The sequence below is a fragment of the Abramis brama genome (genome assembly GCF_963993115.1).
Source record: "Abramis brama genome assembly, chromosome: 6".
Classification (NCBI taxonomy): Eukaryota; Metazoa; Chordata; class Actinopteri; order Cypriniformes; family Leuciscidae; genus Abramis; species Abramis brama.
In genome coordinates, this window is record NC_139968.1 from 16,712,291 (window position 1) to 16,732,406 (window position 20,116).

Here is a 20,116-nt window from a genome sequence, read left to right on the forward strand (position 1 = left end):
TGTGCTGCTATGTTCTTGTAAACATTTGATGGAGAAAACTATTTAATAAATAAAATGGAATGAAACACTGACAATGCTTCATAAAACGTAGGTTAAACCACTGGAGTCACTTGGATTACTTTAAGGATGTCTTTTCTGGACCTTGAAAGTGCTAGTTGCTTAGGCTGTCAAAGGAGGGACAGAAAGCTCACCGATTTTATTAAAAAGATCTTCATTTGTCTACCAACAATAGAAAGTATTAACAGGTATTAACAGGTGAGCAACTTTTTTTGTGTGAACTGAGACTTTAAGATTTTTCACATAAATATACCCCCTTGTGAAATAACTTTAAAACACATGAAATCTTAATATATGTTTTAGCCAAGTAAAATTTAAAAAAATTAAGCAATGAGAATGCATGTCAGGTCATCAATGCTGAAAACTTGTACAAACATGAAAAAAATCCCACATGAATACACTTTCTATGCATTTTTCAAATACATTTTTATCTTTAAACTTCATGCAATTGTGATATAATTGTATTCCTTTGAATATGTTAACAGTTTGTTCTTAACATTTATTGATTTGTAAGGAACAATAAAACCATTTGTATGGAAAAATCTGTTATTTATTTGGTTGAGTGTGCTATATTGCAAGTTGAGAAAATATGCTAAATTAAGTTCAATGAACATACACTTTAGTACAGATAACTTGAAAATGTAAGTTATCGTATTTCAACTAATATTTAGAAGTCCAGGTAACTTGAACATGTAAGTTATTGTATTTCAACTAATCTTTACAAGTCCAGGTAACTTGAAAATGTAAGTTATCGTATTTCAACTAATCTTTACAAGTCCAGGTAACTTGAAAATGTAAGTTATCGTATTTCAACTAATCTTTACAAATCCAGGTAACTTGAAAATGTAAGTTATTGTATTTCAACTAATCTTTACAAGTCCAGGTAACTTGAAATAAGTTGTTGGCTCAACTATTTTAACTATGTCAACTAAACTTTTTAAGTTGAACATACTTAGTAGATTAAGTCAATAAAACTTAACTGAGTCAAAGCAAAAAAATAACTAAAAAATGTAAGTTGAGTGAACAAATTTTTTTTTACAGTGTAGGTATACAGGCCTACAGTGATGCCGACTGGGCGGCTGATACCAGTGACAGATGCAGTACCACGGGATACTGTGAGCCTTAGTCAGAACAGCTCCCTGGTCTCGCGGAAGACTAGAAAGCAGCTTACTGTTGCGCTATCCATATGTGAGGTGGAATATATGGCACTGGCTTCAACCATACAGGAGTGTTTATACCTAGAGCAGTTACTGGGAGGTATAGATAACTACAAGTACACACAAACTATAGTACATGAGGACAATCAGGGAACAATCGCTCTCGCCAAAAACCCTGTAAGCAGACGGAGATGTAAACATATCAACATAAAGTACCACTTTATCAGGTCTACTGTGAATGAGGGAAGAGTGACTTTGATGTATTGTTCTACTGATAACATGATTGCTAATGTAATGACCAAACCTGTAAATAAGTTGAAACTGAAGAGGTTTGCAGGTGCTCTTTTTGGAGATTGATATGTGTATGACAGGGGTCCACATTCATTCTGTTTTTTTGTTTTTTTTTGTTATCTTGTTATCTTTTTGCTTAGAGTATAGCAACCTGAGTACAAGTGGGGGTGTTAAAATATGTTCATTATGTCCTCAGTTGTATATTATTTAATGTAATGCTGTACAGTTCTGTATGGTGCATATGTTTATACCACGGGGGGCACTAAGGTGCAGGCTATAGAGGACGCGTTTGCGTCATTATGTTTGTCCCGGTTGATTTGCCGTAGTTACCAAGAACGGCTAAAGATTCATCTCTATCGTCCACTCTTTTCCTCCGAATGCAACGCTAGCTGCAACAATAGTGTAGCATAACTCAACAACATAACATAAAGGTTAATTTATGTACAGGCAACATGCATTGAATAATGGAGAATAAAACATTGCAGTCAAGTTGAAAAGAATTTCCCATCATTTGCACCGATAGGCTTGTGGGCAGCTCGGGTGAGCCGAGTTCGAGTTCCGGGCTTGCGGACCTTTCCCGATCCCGTCCCCGCTTTCTCTCTCCAACTTCACTTCGCTTTCTCTCTACTCACTGTCCTATCATAATAAAAAGGCAAAAATGGCAAAAATAAATCTTTAATAAATAAATAATGCCCGATTACCCGTGGCATTTGTTTTCACAAGTTCACACGAATGATTGAATAGAGTAGGGGAGAACCGGGGCGAAAGTAATTGGTAAAGACCTGGGGTTGGGTATTGATAGACCACACTTGTGAGTGACTGACCACAGCAAAAATATATCTCTGTCTAAAACATCATCTTTTCAAATTATGTTTTTCTGAAAAAATGGTACTTTCGCCCCTGCTCTCCCCTTAACGAGTAAAATAAGGGTATTTAGCGTGCCGTCCGAGGGGATTGAGGGCTCCAAGCTTGAAATTTAGCATAAACCCAAAGTATTCCCGGCTGGGAATAGGAACCAGCCGAGCGTGAGGAGTCTGGGTGGTCATTTTTTTGTATTCATCATTCAGTGGCTCTGAATTGTCAAAACCCCTCAATTCAGAGCCATGTACAAGTGAACGCCAAAATCCAGAACTGATCAGATCAATTGGTTCACAGAAATTGGTGGTCTTTTTAATATGTGGCTCCAGATCGCTAGCAAAGCATCAAACTGAGCCACTGACATCTGTGAAGTAAACTTTGAATCGCTCGGGATGGACCCCCCCCGGGTTAATTAATAGGCATCGGACTCAGTGTGCAAGGTTTCTGTGTGTGATGAATTTTATAGGATGACAAATACAAAAAAACGCACACAAAAAATTCGGACTGGTAAGATAAAATGTTTTGTGAATACGGCCCCTTTTTTGTAAATTTATACAAAAATAAGTTGAAATTGCAACACATAATGACTTCAATTTACCACTTTAAATTGAGCATGTTTATAATTTCTAAATTAATTTGTTTTAGGGGGTATCAAGACAAAAATGTCAGTGGGATATTTTTTGCAACACTTTGCCAGAACTCTATTATCTGCTTCGGTGATCTAGCGATTGTTGTAATGACCTTGGAAAGACCTTCATAAAGGTCAGAAACTTAGAAGGATTTAGAAAGCGCGTGAGAAACTTAGAAAGCGCGTGAGGGTTTAATGCCCAACCGTTTCAGACAAGTGCCCACATATGCGTCCTCCATGTTAAAGTGCTTCACGTCCATGGAAGCCTCAACTATTTTTTTGGGAAGGTCATTGGAGAAAACATATCCTACTCCCAGCACATATGTGGGGTATTTCGGTTCGGGGTACAGCTCCTCTGAGACATAATATTTTGATTTTTTGTTTCTGATGACATGCTGGTTCCACATCAAAAAACCAGTGATGTAGTTCTGTCTGGGTGTGTTGGGTGCCAATAGGAGAGTCATCAAGTTTTCCAGATTTAAGTACATGTCGACCTTCATACTGAAATTGGCTTGAGGGCAACGAGTGGCCAACCAGTCCATGATCACCATCGTCTTTATGGTCAGGTTGAAGTACGAGTCCACAAAGTTGCTCTGCAGTAAGTCTCTGTGTTGTCGGCTCTCTTCCTCCAGTTGCTGTTGAGCTTTTTCAGAGTCGGATCCTCCAGTCAAACCCACTAAGAACAGAGTCATCACTGCTTTTCCCTGGACTGTGCTCTCATTCCCCCACGTGCTCCGGATGGCGTTACGAGCTTCTACCTGATGGGGCGCCACAGGGACCATCAAGACCAGGAACGGATTCTGCTGACATTTATCAGGGTAATCCAGAATGAAATGATAGTTGCTTGGATGAGCTACATGATAATGCACTGAAATGGGTTTGGTGCTAATGGATGAAGTGGGTTTGTTCAGTGCTGTAGGTGTTTGCATGATTTTCCAGAAAGAATGTTTGCCAGACAAGCCCTCAGTATAGGACCAGTGGTGGAGAAAGTACTGAATCTCAGTACTTAAGTAAAATTACAAATAACCAGAGACAAATTTACTTTAGTAAAAGTAGAAGTACCACAATGAAAACCCTACTTAAGTAAAAAGTACCTGATTTTAAATGTACTTTAAGTATTAAAAGTAAAAGTACTTGCATAACAATTTATTCTCTTAATGTCTATATTCTAATAATTAGGGCTTTAACAATATGCAATATGAAACCGAAATCGCGACACTCAGATCCATGAACCTGTGTCACAGTGTGAGAAGGCAGAATCGCGACACACCCCTTATTTGAAGTTAACATTATACAATACATAAACCAACACCACAAAACTAGTTGAGGATAAATTCTTTAAAATTGGGCAATCCCAGCGTTATGGACGTGACATTTGCAGTAAAAACTCTTTAATTTTTAGGTGGCAAAATATTTTTTTGTAATTCTATGAATTACACTGCGCAAACCAAAATTAATACTACCCACTGGATGAAGAAGGGTTGGCACTCCACAGAACATAAAATATTAATTTTATCTTTTGTGTTTGCATTTATGAGGAAAAAACAATGTTACGGACGTGACCGCTCTGAAAGAGGCACTAAAAGACTGCTTTAAAACTTTCACAGAGACCTCAAACAGAAAGCACAAAGCCTTTCTTTAAAGTGAATTTCATTTTGTATTAATTGTATCTTAATTTTAATCAATGTTTCATTAACCAATTGCCTGGATTTAGTAAATAAGAAGTAAATATAACAGACAATAGATAATCATGACACGGAGGCGCCGGCGTGTGAACTGGAGCTCGTCTCATAAATGAACCGAAACTCAGTGTATAAGGTAGCCTACTTGCCTCACAGACCTGAGAAATATATATATATAGAAAGCTTGAAATGTCTACTTTTAAACAGAGCAATCCAAAACGAAAGAAAACAGACTGCTATCTGCTTATGTAATCCTTATGTTCACTACTGCGAAGATCGCGAGTCAGCATCGTCAACTTCATCTTTGCAGCCGACACTGACACAGAAAACACTTGTTTATTAATAAACAATTAAAATGTCTCCTTGCTATGTTTTACATATTCATAATAATTATTTTTGCCGGTTCTTTGTGACAGCTTTTAGGTGCTTTATTGGCAGCGCCACCCTTACATGTTACATGAACGCTCACCACCGCATCAGCACTGAAAACATGGAGATTTTTTTCAATCCCTGTTTTGGCAGGGTGGAAAAATGATCAGAAAATGTAACGAAACGTTGTAGAAATGTAGTGGAGTAGAAAGTATAATAATTGCTGCAAAAAGTAATGAAGTAAAAGTCAAAAGTATGCACTATTGATTCTACTTAAGTACAGATACGTGAAAAATGTACTTAAGTAACAAAGTATTTGTACTTCGTTACACATTCCACCACTGCTTATATGAAAGTAAGCTTCCTTGAGATCACCCCTGCAGATTGTGCAAGTGAGAGCTTTGTACACACTACTGCAACTCTTTACTTTGGAATTGACAACAAAGCATTGGCACGTCTTCAAAATACAGAATGCTGCCGAGAATGCTCAAATCAGCCAAAAAAATAATTAAGTCAATTACTCCGTTTTTAAAATAGTGACCGTTTTGTTAGAATTATCTATAGACCAGGTTACTTGTTTATAAGGTGTCACACAATTTTGCCAGTTATCTTTCTAGTATGCTGGCATTTTATAATCCATCTTGAGATAATGGCACAGAGATGAACAATGAACTCCCACTTCTGTAAAGTCAGTAAAGTCACTACTGAAATTTAAGGCCATGTTAAAAGCACATCTTTTAAGACTTCCTGGGCATCTTCATGGGTGTTTGATCATTACCTTGTCTTTTTTTTTTTTTTCTGTACTGTTGTTTAGTTATTGTGAACCACTTTGGGCAACAGCTGCTGCAATATAAAATGAAACTCTTCAGGCAAATTAAGATAAGATAGAGACTTAAAGTATGTGATTTATTTGTTAAACAGGAAAAACATCCCATACATCAATGGTAAAATCAACACCGTTAACTGCATGCATTGCCACACTCTTTATGGCCAGGAGGACCCCCCCTTAGGGCCAGGACATTGGCCATCAGGGTGAGTTTTTTGGCAGTTTTCAGCACATACTGCAGGCTTTGCTGGTTCAGACGCAGGCTTCACTACAGGCTCTGGAGGACCCCCCTTAGGGCCAGGACATTGGCCATCAGGGTGAGTTTTTTGGCAGTTTTCAGCACATACTGCAGGCTTTGCTGGTTCAGACGCAGGCTTCACTACAGGCTCTGGAGGACCCCCCCTTAGGGCCAGGACATTGGCCATCAGGGTGAGTTTTTTGGCAGTTTTCAGCACATACTGCAGGCTTTGCTGGTTCAGACGCAGGCTTCACTACAGGCTCTGGAGGACCCCCCTTAGGGCCAGGACATTGGCCATCAGGGTGAGTTTTTTGGCAGTTTTCAGCACATACTGCAGGCTTTGCTGGTTCAGACGCAGGCTTCACTACAGGCTCTGGAGGACCCCCCCTTAGGGCCAGGACATTGGCCATCAGGGTGAGTTTTTTGGCAGTTTTCAGCACATACTGCAGGCTTTTCTGGTTCGGACACTGGCTTCACCACAGGCTCTGGAGGACCCCCCTTAGGGCCAGGACATTAGCCATCAGGGTGAGTTTTTTGGCAGTTTTCAGCACATACTGCAGGCTTCACTGGAGGCTTTGCTGGTTCGGCCGCAGGCATCAATACAGACTCTGAAGGACCCCCCTTAGTGCCAGAACATGGGGCATGAGGGTGAGTTTTTTTGGCAGCTTTCAGCACATACTGCAGGCTTTTCTGGTTCAGACGCAGGCTTCACTGGAGGCTCTGGAGGACCCCCCTTAGGGCCAGAACATGGGGCATCAGGGTGAGTTTTTTGGCAGTTTTCAGCACATACTGCAGGCTTCACTGGTGGCTTTGCTGGTTCGGCCACAGGCATCAATACAGACTCTGGAGGACCCCCCTTAGGGCCAGAACATGGGGCATCGGGGTGAGTTTGTTGGTAGTTTTCGGCACACACTGCAGGCTTTGCTGGTTCAGCTGCAGGCTTCACTGCATGGATTCAGATAGTCCGCTCTAGTCAGTCCGTTTTGCAACATTCAGTCTTAGATGTACAGTACAAAACACAAAGCATGAACAGCAAGTTGTACTTACAGAAAGAACTGTATTTTAAGTATTATTCATCATCTATTAAATTTGTAGAGCAATCCTGTGCTTGAAACTGTGCTATCGGCTCAATACTCAATACACGGTGAACGATAAAATACATCCAACTGAAATAAGGCTGACTCAAACACTAATAGAACAAACACCTGTAAATGGAGCCATACACTGACGTCCACATCCATTGCTGCAGCATTTCTCATGTTTCGGACAGTCACTATCATAGGAACACAACTCTGCACAATTTCCTCCTCCAGATTTTGTGCTTGGACACTGTCCTGGCTTTGCTGTGATACAGATGTGGCGGGGCGGTGTAATTTTTGAAACACAAGAGCAAGTTTTTATTCCCTAATAAAGAAAGTCCGACTACGCCACCCTAGGGATTAGCCCCAGGGAAAATATTCAAACAATGAGCAAAGCACACAGGTTCGGTTCCCTCATAGAATTAGGCAAGAGACGTGAGTAATACAAAAATACAAATGTTTATTAATGAAAAGATACTTTTAAAATGTTGGACACTGAAACCCACTTTAAACTAAACAATAAGAAAAATATACAAAAACAAAAACTAAATACCGGCAGGCCTGAGGCTCCCAACGGCAGGAAGCAACGTGGAATTTGATTTTACGGAGCACACTTCCACACACACACACACACCTGTGTCACTTAATCACACAATCACACACTCAACAGTGTACACTGCACACGATAAAGGACCACCACCAGGAGGAGGAAGAGCAATCCACCCGTGGGACCCCAGCGCCTGCAAAATAAAAATAAGAAACTATAACAATGTTCATAAAAATTACCAGATGGACATCAAGAAAGCAAATCCTCACAACAATAAATGTCAATGACAAAAATAAAGAGAAAAACCATTCAAGCGCAGAGAAGTCAATTAGTTGGTCACCTGATTAATACAAGACAATTTTAGCTCAGTAGAGGTTCACACACACAAATAGAATTGTACTTATAGATAGTTGATCACATGAACCGAGCAATTAACTGGCCTGATTAAATATTACACGCAGTTAAATGGCTTTACAATAGTAAAGATGAAGTGAAAATAAAATAAAAATCAAGTTAACTAAACAAACTATACTTCCAAAAGAGAAGTAAGTTAACAGGAAACAAACAAAAGAGGTTTCAAATCACAAAGACACAGAGGGCAGCTAGCTCCCCTACACGTGGAAGGAACCAACTAGTCCCCCACACAATCCAGGAATATGAAACGGGTCAAAGATAACGCCACGGTAAGAACCAAACGAGCAGTCCCCTTCTCTTTAATGATGATCGCGTCAGCGCGGCCGTATTAACTGCCGCCCTTTAATAGTGCGAAGACAGTAGCAACAATCACAGCATAGAACGAGAGGCAGAATCCTATAACAAACAAACGGAGATGTTACCAATCATAATACTATCCCCACTCCCAGTCATAGTAACGTATAAACACTTACCATCAGGAGATCACGCTAGATAGCACGCTTAATAGACACGGATTGGTCAGTCATGCCCACCGGTTACGAAATGGAATACAGGGAATCACGCCTATTTGATATCCGAAAAGAATGTTAACCCCACACAGCCATTTCAGCACCATATCACAAGCTCTTAACAATAAACATTACCTGTGAGGTGAACAGTCATCGGACCCACTAAGCAGCACAAAGGGCACCGCACCGAAGCTACACTAATTGATAAAAATGATTTAAAAAGTTATACATAGGAAAATTCCACAAAATGATCACCCATTAAAACACAGCTCGCTTACCTACAACCACCGTCGACACTAGCAAAACAAACGGGGAAATCGGACGTGACGCATCCCAGGTAACAGCCAATCAGACTTAAATGCAAGGTACTACTCGCTGATAGGATGACGCTGCTGTCAATCACCTGATACCGTTACACAGACACATGACAGAAATGATAAGTGGTCAAAGATCAGAGTAGGTTTTACAAGAAAATACTAGTTCAGTCTTTCTACTTTATAGTTTCACATTTAGTTCAGTTTAATTAACACTGTCCTCCAGAGCAGTCTCAATCACAAGTACATCCTCCACGGCACGACCGTCAGCTTTACCAGACACCACAGGAGTGTTGTTGTAATAGGTTCAGTATTTATAAGTCAGGGGTTTTGCAGTGTGCATCTCAAACTTGAAAATATTCATACATTTATCTGCTTCAAATCAAGTAGAAATACCATTTATAACTAAACTGACAATTAGTTTCAAAGACACAGAGTGCCATTAAAACCTACCCCACTACTGGTGAGGTGTGTTATAGAAGTACAATGCAGAAAGAGGACATCCATCAATATGTTGTTCATAAGTTTACTATTACAACTAATTGTACTGAACATCATATTTTGTAAGACATTTATTTATGCATTTCTTCAGGCGGTGTAATGAAGCTAAAAGATCTTCTCACCCATGACTCCAGCATGGTTTGTGCTCAAACATGCAAACAAACACAATAAAACAACACTCAACGAGCCGTACACTCGAGCTGTCAACCTCTCGACCTGTGATCTCACAATCAACTCTACTGGAAAACGCGCTGAATTAGTCCAGTGAGGCACACAAAACTACACCCGAAAACATGTGCTGCTGAATCCCTTAACATAAATTGCTGTCCAAAGATTTATAGATCCAAGGAAGTCTGGGTAACTCCAACCCTGATGAAACTCACCTGCGTGTAGCTTTCCAGTAGCCTAATCTTGAAGACCTTGATTAGCTTGTTCAGGAGTGTTTGATTAGGTTTGGAAGAGTGGAGCACTGCAGTCACGCCAGATGACATAATTAGAAGATTGAGTGTTTCTATGGCAACACTATCAATGAAAAAATGGTCAGGTGGTATAGCGATCACATGGTACAAGTCGGAGCTCTCAGAAAATTGCACCTTTACAAGTTGTTGCTATGAATACACCTTACACCTAAACTCTACAGGAAGTGGATCTCTACTGGCATAAATCTGTGTAGAATATGAAGAGACACAGCATACACAGACACAGGGGCATGTCTAGAATTGGAAACTGAATTACAATTGCTGATTGACTTGCGATGCGGATCCAAGTAATTATGACTAACAACAATGTTTCAAGCAACTAGGGAATGCAACCATGCTTATATCAACGCCACTTTAAAAAAAAAAAAAAAAAAATATATATATATATATATATATATATATATATTGATGATGAACAGATAGAATTTAGGCTGAAACATTTTTTATTCAATAGGGGAATACAGAGCCATAAAAACACTTGAATCTATAAAACAATGAAATCAAAATTTTGATTTCATTGTTTTATTTATTGCCCAGAGAGAAGGAAATGAATAGTGGAATAAAGTCGTTATTTTTGTTTGTTTTTGCGCACAAAAAGTATTCTCGTCGCTTGATATACTTAAGATTAAGCCACTGTAGTCACTTGGACTATATTAACGATCTCTTTAATAACTTTTCTGGGCCAGCAAGTTTCGGTCACCTAGCAGCCTATGGAGAAGTGATCCAGCTCTCAGATTTCATCAAAAATATCTTAATTTATGTTCCGAAGATGAACGAAGGTCTTACACGGTTGGAACAACATGAGGGTGAGTAATTACTGACAGAATTTTCATTTTTGGGTGAACTAACCCTTTAAAACCTACGTGGCGCCTCATACCACACCCTCTCTATATATACAGCTATGAAACCCAAAACGGCATTCTAAGGCTGAATCCCAATTCTCTGTCTTACCCCTTCCCCTACCCCTACCTCCTTCGTCTTACCCCTTAGCACGCTCTTCCCCTGTGTTATACGAGTAGGGAAGCTTGGTCAGATACCTTGCTCTGTTCCCAGAGAACCGGGGTTACGCAAGTGACCTAATGTTCTCTTTCAAACGCTATTTAAGGCCACACAGTTGATGGGGCTCTAGCGCTTTGGATAGTGTTTATAACCTTCTGCAGAAGCCGAATGTGTTTAAATTGAACCCTTCACGGGCGTAGACACAAAGATCGACTTGTTCCGGGTGTGGGTAAAATATTTGCCAGTGCAGTGCATCTGACAGTGCAGGTCCAGCTGGACAATCTATCAGAAGAATAGATCATTAGTTTTCTCTTACTCTGTCCAGGGTGGGAGAAATTAGACTCAGCGGTGGGAATGCATAGCAACATGTTCGGCCACAAATTTCATTTTCATCCCTGAAAGAGAAACATAGCCTACAGCGGACACTTTGCGTTTGCCTGCAAGGCGAAGAGATCTACGGCAGCCCTGTCCCATTCTGCACACTCCCGTGAGTGAGCGCGTATCAGAAAATCGTCCAGATAAGCAGAGATTCTGGGCTCATTGTGTCTCAGCGCTGATAACGCTGCCTCTCTGCACCTGCTGAACCCGTGCAGATTTAGGCTGAGCCTGAATGGAAGAATAAAAAAAATGTGTACACTTCACTCTGAAAGGGAAAAACTGATATATTTCCTGTGTGCAGGACAGATGCTTATAGGACTGAGTTTGATTTACAACATTAAACATTGTGTGATGGTGCGTAACTTGCTTGAGAGAGAAATAGATATAAGCCATAGTAGACAATGATAATGTAGTTGTGAACATCAGAATGAATCTTGTTTTAATGTGACACATTAAAGCTCTATCCGTAGTCAAATCGCATCTGAAGAAGGAGAAAGAGAAACATTAAAATAATAAATAATCTCCCTTGGATTAGTTTTTGCCACAATCAGTCCTAATTATTTCGAAAGATTGAGTAGCACTACACTTATTTTTTCATGCAATGTTTTCGCTGAGTGTAAGTTTTAGCGCCAGACACACACAGCCAGTGACAATAACACCATTCTAATAAAATATCAAATTGTTTGCTATTGGTATTAATATCAAACACACACAAATTACCATTTGTCTGTGCAGTTTCTGTATGTATTTGACAGTCAAATATGTTATGAAGCTGATCTATCTCATGAGTAAGCTGTACAAAAGTGACCGTGCCAGTTTTCCCTGTCTGACTTCCACTGAAACCTCTTTCACAATGTTTGCTGAAATATGTAATCGTAGTATTCTACATAACAACATATGTTTTTAATACAAAGAAATATGCATTTTTGGGAAACATAGTTCATCTTTACCTTCATGCATTTTGGTCAGTAGTGTATAGTTGGTATATACTCAGGCATTGTTAGGGGCCAAGCACCGAAGGTGCGGAGGCACCTATTGTATCTGTTCCCGTTCTTATTATTATTCTTCCATTTCTTCTTCTTCTTCCGCTCTGGGAGTCTATGGCAGCCCATAGCAAATTTGGAGTCTCCAACTCAATCCCTCTAGCGCCACCAACTGTCCAAAGTTTCACTCATGTTTATGCTAATAACTTTTGAACCATAAGGGCTAGAAACAAAATTCCTTAGCTCAAGCCGATTCGATTGCACCCTATGACATCATTTTCCGTCATGAAAATTTGTCTGCCATTTTGAATTTTCCAAAAAAACTACTTTTTCTAATTTCTCCTAGGCCGTTGGTCTGATTTTCACGAATATTTAACCAGATCATCTCCAGACCATGCCGACAAAGTTATGGAATTCAAGATGATTCGTCAAACTGTTTTCGATAAACTCACAAACAAATTTTACGTAGCGCTTGCGAAAACAGACATAAGGCTGTATCTCCACAACGCTTTATCGTATTCAGACCAAACTTGGTACATGTCATCACAACCATGACCTGAGGCTACATGCTGCATTTTGGCGCATTTATCCATATTAATTGTTGTTTTTTAGCGCTTAAAAAAACATTTGCCAATATCTTCGAAACCGTCGAGATCAATCGAGACGAAACCACCATCAGAAGTTTGGAAACATAGGTCGTTGGCTAAACAATAATACCCAAATGCGTAGTAAAATCCAATCAAAGTCAGGTGTCACTAATTTTTTACGTGTTTTTTCATATAAATGTCTACAACTCCGAAGCGAATTGAGATATTTTCACCAAATTTGACAAACAGATATATGGGCTCACTCTGAGGACACATAAAAATATGGTGGGATTGAGCCTCTTGGTGGCGCTATAATAGAACAAAACATGAAATTCCCATTGACTTCAATACAGTACAGTGATATAAAATGCTATACGCATTAGCGTATCGTTACGAAACTCGGTACGAGTCATCGGCACCATGCCTTGAAGTTACTCAAAAAGTTTCAGGGCAGCGTCACCTTGTGGTAAAAAAGTTATAACAAAATTTCCAAAAATGCTAATAACTTTAGAATAAATCTGCCTATTGTAATGCCACTGATCTTAAGGTTTGTCATTGTCACTAATTCTGACCACATCACATCAGTTTTGTAACTACGCCACCTATTGGTCGAAAGTGATAATCAATTAAATCATATTTTTAGATAATGTATATGATTTTTATGCCATTTTGCCTGAATTCATCTTTAAATGTCTTTAATTGCTCCTTGCTGCAGTTGGTCTGACACTCCCAGCCATGTTGGCATGCCTTGTCGTCTTCTTGCGCTTGGTCCCGATAATTGCTGCTTGCAGCTATGTTTTCCACTTGTTATTGTTAACTATGACTTGTGGAATAACAAGTTTAATTTAGATTCCAATATAAACTGAGAAAGTTTAGCAGCAGTTATGATGATTATATCAAGAGATTCCTGCCAGTCCTGTTCTCTAAATGAATCAATGGCTGAGACTCTCACCCTCACCCTTTGTCTTTATGCATGTCCTGACCATTAAGCTCAACGTACAGCTGTGCTTTTGTCTCTGTGATCATGTGAAGGTATGGGTGATACTGTCAGGTTGATTGGATCATTTGAATGATAGTGTTATGCTGATTAAGGCCTGTTTCTCTTGAGCAAGCCAGATAACCTGCCAAACTGGTTTTCACTTGATTGAAACAAATCATCCTCTGCATTGTTTTGAGTTGTCTCCACCTTCAAAAGTCCCTCCTCCTAAAATGCCTATAAGATACAATGCATACTGTTTTAGATTGAGATTTTGTTGGATGACTGCAGCAACGTACAGCGAAGTTCTCAATAAAGAATAACTTCTGTTTGAACGTGATCCCAACATCTCCTGGTCTTGCTTTGATGAAGGAAAAGAAGTTTCCAACAGACTAAAACTATTAAAAATCATTTTTGTGATTGAAAAGTGGAGATAAAGTTAAAATATAAAATATTAGATGGATTTCTTTTTTAAACCCAAAAAACAGAAACTAATAAAATGACAGAAGCACACAATTAACTTAAGGGAATTTTACATTTTAAATCTCATTCAAAATGTTAATAAATACTATAATAGTATATAAGATACTGATTTTGTTTTCAATACATTAAAAAGTTTTTAATAACTGTGAACATTTTCAGGTATAACAATGAACTATGTGAACTTATGTGAACTTGACAATTCCAAGCTTAATCTAATTAAGTTGCATTTACTTAAAAATGTCAGTCTTCTGAACTTAAAACTAACAAGTTTTTCCTGAGTTCTGTCTACTTACTTAAATTGAGGGAACCCGCTGCCTTGTAGTAACCATAACTTATCGTACATGAGTACTTATAATTCACTTGAGACTGATTTGATGTAATCTCATTTTATACATTTCTTTGAAAATCACAAAAATTGTAGGCTATACAATTCTTAAAAAATACAAAATTGTTCAAAACAACATTGTGTTTATTCCCATACTTCCTTAAACTGCACAAAAAAACCCTCTTCTCTGAGAATAGATGACATTTTAAATTCTCAATCTGTAATTATACTATTATACTTTCAATTTCAATATATTCAGAAAAGCTAAAATTGTATTCAACTAAGTGGAGAAAGAACTTTTTCACATTAAAACACAGAAGGTTCTACTGATGCTGAAGCATGGCATTATGCTGATGATACTCAGCTCTATATTTCTTCACGCCCTGATGAAACCTACCAATTCACAAAATTAACGGAATGCATAGCTGATATAAAAAAACTGGATTATTGGACAAAAAACTTCCTCACGTAATAACCTAGAATACTGTCTAACACTTGATAGCTGCTCTGTCAAGTCTTCGTCGTCGGTTAGGAACCTGTGTGTGCTCTTTGATATCAATCTTTCATCAGAAAATCACGTGTCTAGTATCTGTAAAACCGCATTTTTCCATCTTAAAAATATATATAAAATACGTCATATGCTCTCATTGACAAATGCGGAACAATTAGTTCATGCGTTCATAACATCAAGGCTAGATTATTGTAATACTATTATTGTTACGAACTGCTCCGAGACAAGAAGGTTGAGATCCAAATGCAGCTTTAATTAAGGGGCAATCCAGACACGTAATCCAATATACAGGCAATAGGTCAAAACACAGGTAGGCCATCCAAACAAACAAACAAACAAACAAACAAAACAGGCAGGGGTCAGAGGCAAAAGAGTAATCCACGGAACAGGCAAAAAATCCAAAAACCAAGAGACATGAAACCAGGGAAAACGCTCGGAAATGCAGTGCAACAACATACAAAACTTTGCAGTGAGTGAATGAGTGAACATGATATAAATAGGCTGAGACTAACAGGGTAATGAGACACAGGTGAATGCAATCAGTGATGAGTCCGGGCAGTGAGTTATGGGAAATGTAGTTTGTGAGGGAGTGATAATAGTCTGGTGTGGAGTGCCCTCTGGTGGCTCTCAAGGGCACTCCAGCTGGTGACCGTTACAATTATGGGTGGTTGCCCTGCACGCTTAATAAACAAATTACAGCTGGTCCAAAACACAGCAGCTTGAGTTCTTACCAGAACCATATTATCATATGACCATATTATCCCTGTTCTGTCAACACTGCACTGGCTCCCTATTAAACATCGTATAAATTTTAAAATATTGCTGACTACTTGCAACTAAATGGTTAACTCCGCAGTACTTGAGCGAGCTCTTAACGCATTATAGTCCTTCACGTCTATTGCGATCTCAGAATTCCGGCCAGTTGATAATACCTAGAATATCAAAATCGACTGCTGGCGGTAGATCCTTTTCCCATTTAGCACCAAAACTTTGGAACAGTCTTCCTAACATTGTCCGGGAAGCAGACACACTCTGTCAGTTCAAAGCTAGACTAAAAACACATCTCTTTGACCTAGCATACACATAACACATTATAAACTTCTATAATTCAATATTAGGCTGCACAGTTTAGGTCAGCCGGAACCTGCTGGGAACACTTCCAGTAAATCCTGATGAACTCGTTACATCATAAGAAGAATGGTGTCTACGCTAATATTAGTCTCTCCCGAGGTTTACCACAGTCCGAGCTGCTGTAAAGCCACAACAATATCTGTTACTTTAATTTCCTATTATCAATGTAAAGCCACTTTGGAACAATCTACATTGTTAAAAGCACTATATAAATGAAGATGACTTGACTTCACTTAAACTAAAACCAAATCACAAACAATCCCAAAAATGGCTATTGCCTCAGCAAACCGCTCGAAGACACTGTCTGTACACCAGGGATGGGCAACTTTGATAGTGACGAGGGCCAACATTTTTCTCCTTCATACCAAGGTGCCAAATTACTAATCCACACTCACACCTTTTACACCGTCTTACTCAATTGACTTTTTATTAGGGGAATTCAATAATGTAATTTGTTTTTAAATGTTTTATTAACTATAAAACTTGTGAAATTATGATAATACAAATAGGAAACTTTGTTGTCAGTTATAGCAATATAAGCAATATAAGCCTACCCCAACAAGCAAATGTAAACATCTCAATTACATTGTCTGATAATTTGCAACAAACAAATGTACAGATGTCCTAGGCTATTTTTGATTACAAGCCTAGAGAACATTCTCAACAGTTAACAAGTGCATTTTCAAAAAATAGTAGGCCTATTGGTATTAATCTAATCCACATCCACATATTATCATGAATAAAAATACTATTTTTAAAAAAACATAATTAAGTGCACACATTTCTGTCATGCATTTGGCAAAAAGGATTTTGTTGACTGCATTTTACCTTTGCAATCAAAGACAAGTGCAACTCTTGCGTCACCGGTGTCTTTCATACTTCTCGTTCTCTTCACTTAACCGTTTCATTCCGTGCCGATCCGAGCCAGCTGGTACGGATTTGGTATCGTTTTCCACTAGTGGCAATAGAGCCTTGGGTGCTAAGCCTTTTCTACATAAATGCAATGAATATTTTGATTTATAGATTTTAATCTGCGATGACATAACATAAAGGTTAATTTATGTACAGGCAACATGCAATAATGGAGAATAAAACATTGCAGTCAAGTTAAAAAGAATTTCCCATCATTTGCACCGATAGGCTTGTGGGCAGCTCGGGTGAGCCGAGTTCGAGTTCCGGCTCGAGGACCTTTCCTGATCCCGTCCCCGCTTTCTCTCTCCCACTTCACTTCGCTTTCTGTCTACTCACTGTCCTATCATAATAAAAAGGCAAAAATGGCCAAAATAAATCTTTAATAAATAAATAATGCCCGATTACCTGTGGCAGTTGTTTTCACAAGTTCACATGAATGATTGAATAGAGTAGGGGAGAACCGGGGCGAAAGTAATTGGTAAAGACCTGGGGTTGGGTATTGATAGACCACACTTGTGAGTGACTGACCACAGCAAAAATATATCTCTGTCTAAAACATCATCTTTTCAAATTATGTTTTTCTGAAAAAAATGGTACTTTCGCCCCTGCTCTCCCCTTAACGAGTAAAATAAGGGTATTTAGCATGCCGTCCGAGGGGATTGAGGGCTCCAAGCTTGAAATTTAGCCTAAACCCAAAGAGAATAGGAACCAGCCGAGCGTGAGGAGTTTTTTTGCATTCATCATTCAGTGGCTCTGAATTGTCAAAACACCTCTCAAAATGCATGCTACAGATTTGCATCCGTAGCAAGCATTTTGAGAGGTGTTTTGACAATTCAGAGCCAATCCAGAACTGATCAGATCAATTGGTTCACAATTGGTCGTCTTTTTAATATGTGGCTCCAGTATCGCTAGCAAACCATCAAACTGAGCCACTCATCGTGACCCTTTTTTTTAAGGGGGTATCAAGACAAAAATGTCAGTGGGATATTTTTTGCAACACTTTGCCAGAACTCTATTATCTGCTTCGGTGACCTCGCAATTGTTGTAATGACATTGGAAAGGTTGTGACTTTTAGAATCCTTCATAAAGGTCCGAAACCGAGAAGGATCTGGTGCGCGTGAGGGTTTAGTGCCCAACCGTTTCAGACAAGTGCCCACATATGCGTCCTCCATGTTAAAGTACTTCACGTCCTTGGAAGCCTCAACTATTTTTTTGGGAAGGTCATTGGAGAAAACATATCCTACTCCCAGCACATATGTGGGGTATTTCGGTTCGGGGTACAGCTCCTCTGAGACGTAATATTTAGATTTTTTGTTTCTGATGACATGCTGGTTCCACATCAAAAAACCAGTGATGTAGTTCTGTCTGGGTGTGTTGGGTGCCAATAGGAGAGTCACCAAGTTTTCCAGATTTAAGTACATGTCAGAATCGACCTTCATACTGAAATTGGCTTGAGGGCAACGAGTGGCCAACCAGTCCATGATCACCATCGTCTTTATGGTCAGGTTGAAGTACGAGTCCACAAAGTTGCTCTGCAGTAAGTCTCTGTGTTGTCGGCTCTCTTCCTCCAGTTGCTGTTGAGCTTTTTCAGAGTCGGATCCTCCAGTCAAACCCACCAAAAACAGAGTCATCACTGCTTTTCCCTGGACTGTGCTCTCATTCCCCCACGTGCTCCGGATGGCGTTACGAGCTTCTACCTGATGGGGCGCCACAGGGACCATCAAGACCAGGAACGGATTCTGCTGACATTTATCAGGGTAATCCAGAATGAAATGATAGTTGCTTGGATGAGCTACATGATAATGCACTGAAATGGGTTTGGTGCTAATGGATGAAGTGAGTTTGTTCAGTGCTGTAGGTGTTTGCATGATTTTCCAGAAAGAATGTTTGCCAGACAAGCCCTCAGTATAGGATTGAGTTTGATTTACAACATTAAACATTGTGTGATGGTGTTGTGTAACTTGCTTGAGAGAGAAATATATATAAGCCAGAGTAGACAATGATAATGTAATTGTGAACATCCAAAAGAATCTTGTTTTAATGTGACACATTAAAGCTCTATCCGGAGTCAAACCGCATCTGAAGAAGGAGAAAGAGAAACATTAAAATATTAAATCATCTCCCTTGGATTAGTTTTTGCCACAATCAGTCCTAATTATTTTGAAATATTGAGTAGCACTACACTTATTTTTTCATGCAATGTTTTCGCTGAGTAAGTTTTAGCGCCAGACACACACAGCCAGTGACAATATTCTAATAAAATATCAAATTGTTTGCTACTGGTATTAATATCAAACACACACAAATTACCATTTATCTGTGCAGTTTCTGTATGTATTTGACAGTCAAATATGTTATGAAGCTGATCTATCTCATGAGTAAGCTGTACAAAAGTGACCGTGCCGGTTTTCCCTGTCTGACTTTCACTGAAACCTCTTTCACAATGTTTGCTGAAATATGTAGCCTAATCGCAGTATTCTACATAACAACATACGTTTTTTAAAACCACGAAATTTGCATTTTTGGGAAACATAGTTCATCTTTACCTTCATGCACTTTGGTCAGTAGTGTATAGTTGGTATATACTCAGGCATTGTTTCCACTTGTTATTGTTAACTATGACTAAAACTATTAAAAATCATTTTTGTGATTGAAAAGTGGAGATAAAGCTAAAATATAAAATATTAGATGGATTTCTTTTTTAAACTCAAAAAACATAAACTAATAAAAATGACAGAAGCACACAATTAACTTAAGGGAATTTTACATTTTAAATCTCATTCAAAATGTTAATAATCCTATAATAGTATATAAGATACTGATTTTTTTCAATACATTAAAGAATTTTTAATAACTGTGAACATTTTCAGGTATAACAATGA

The 20,116-nt window shown here is 38.8% G+C and overlaps 1 protein-coding gene, 1 long non-coding RNA gene and 1 pseudogene across 3 annotated transcripts; all 3 read right to left on the reverse strand.

The window, feature by feature from the left end:
* Positions 1-3,014: 3,014 nt before the first annotated feature.
* Positions 3,015-3,920, reverse strand: LOC311085850 (beta-1,3-galactosyltransferase 2-like; annotated as a pseudogene). Its single transcript has one exon. The product of its transcript is annotated as a beta-1,3-galactosyltransferase 2-like (transcript).
* A 3,706-nt stretch (positions 3,921-7,626) lies between these two features.
* LOC311085532 lies at positions 7,627-8,998 on the reverse strand. Its single transcript, XR_014606863.1, has 4 exons — positions 8,934-8,998; positions 8,791-8,852; positions 8,620-8,710; positions 7,627-8,542 (listed from the first exon to the last, which is right to left on the reverse strand). It is a non-coding gene; the product is annotated as an uncharacterized lncRNA (long non-coding RNA).
* Positions 8,999-18,196: 9,198 nt separating this feature from the next.
* On the reverse strand, positions 18,197-19,102 carry LOC311085852 (beta-1,3-galactosyltransferase 2-like; the record flags this gene model as incomplete). Its single annotated transcript, XM_084118469.1, has 1 exon — positions 18,197-19,102. One exon carries the CDS (start codon positions 19,100-19,102, stop codon positions 18,197-18,199), a length of 906 nt encoding a protein of 301 aa, XP_083974595.1.
* Positions 19,103-20,116: the final 1,014 nt, after the last annotated feature.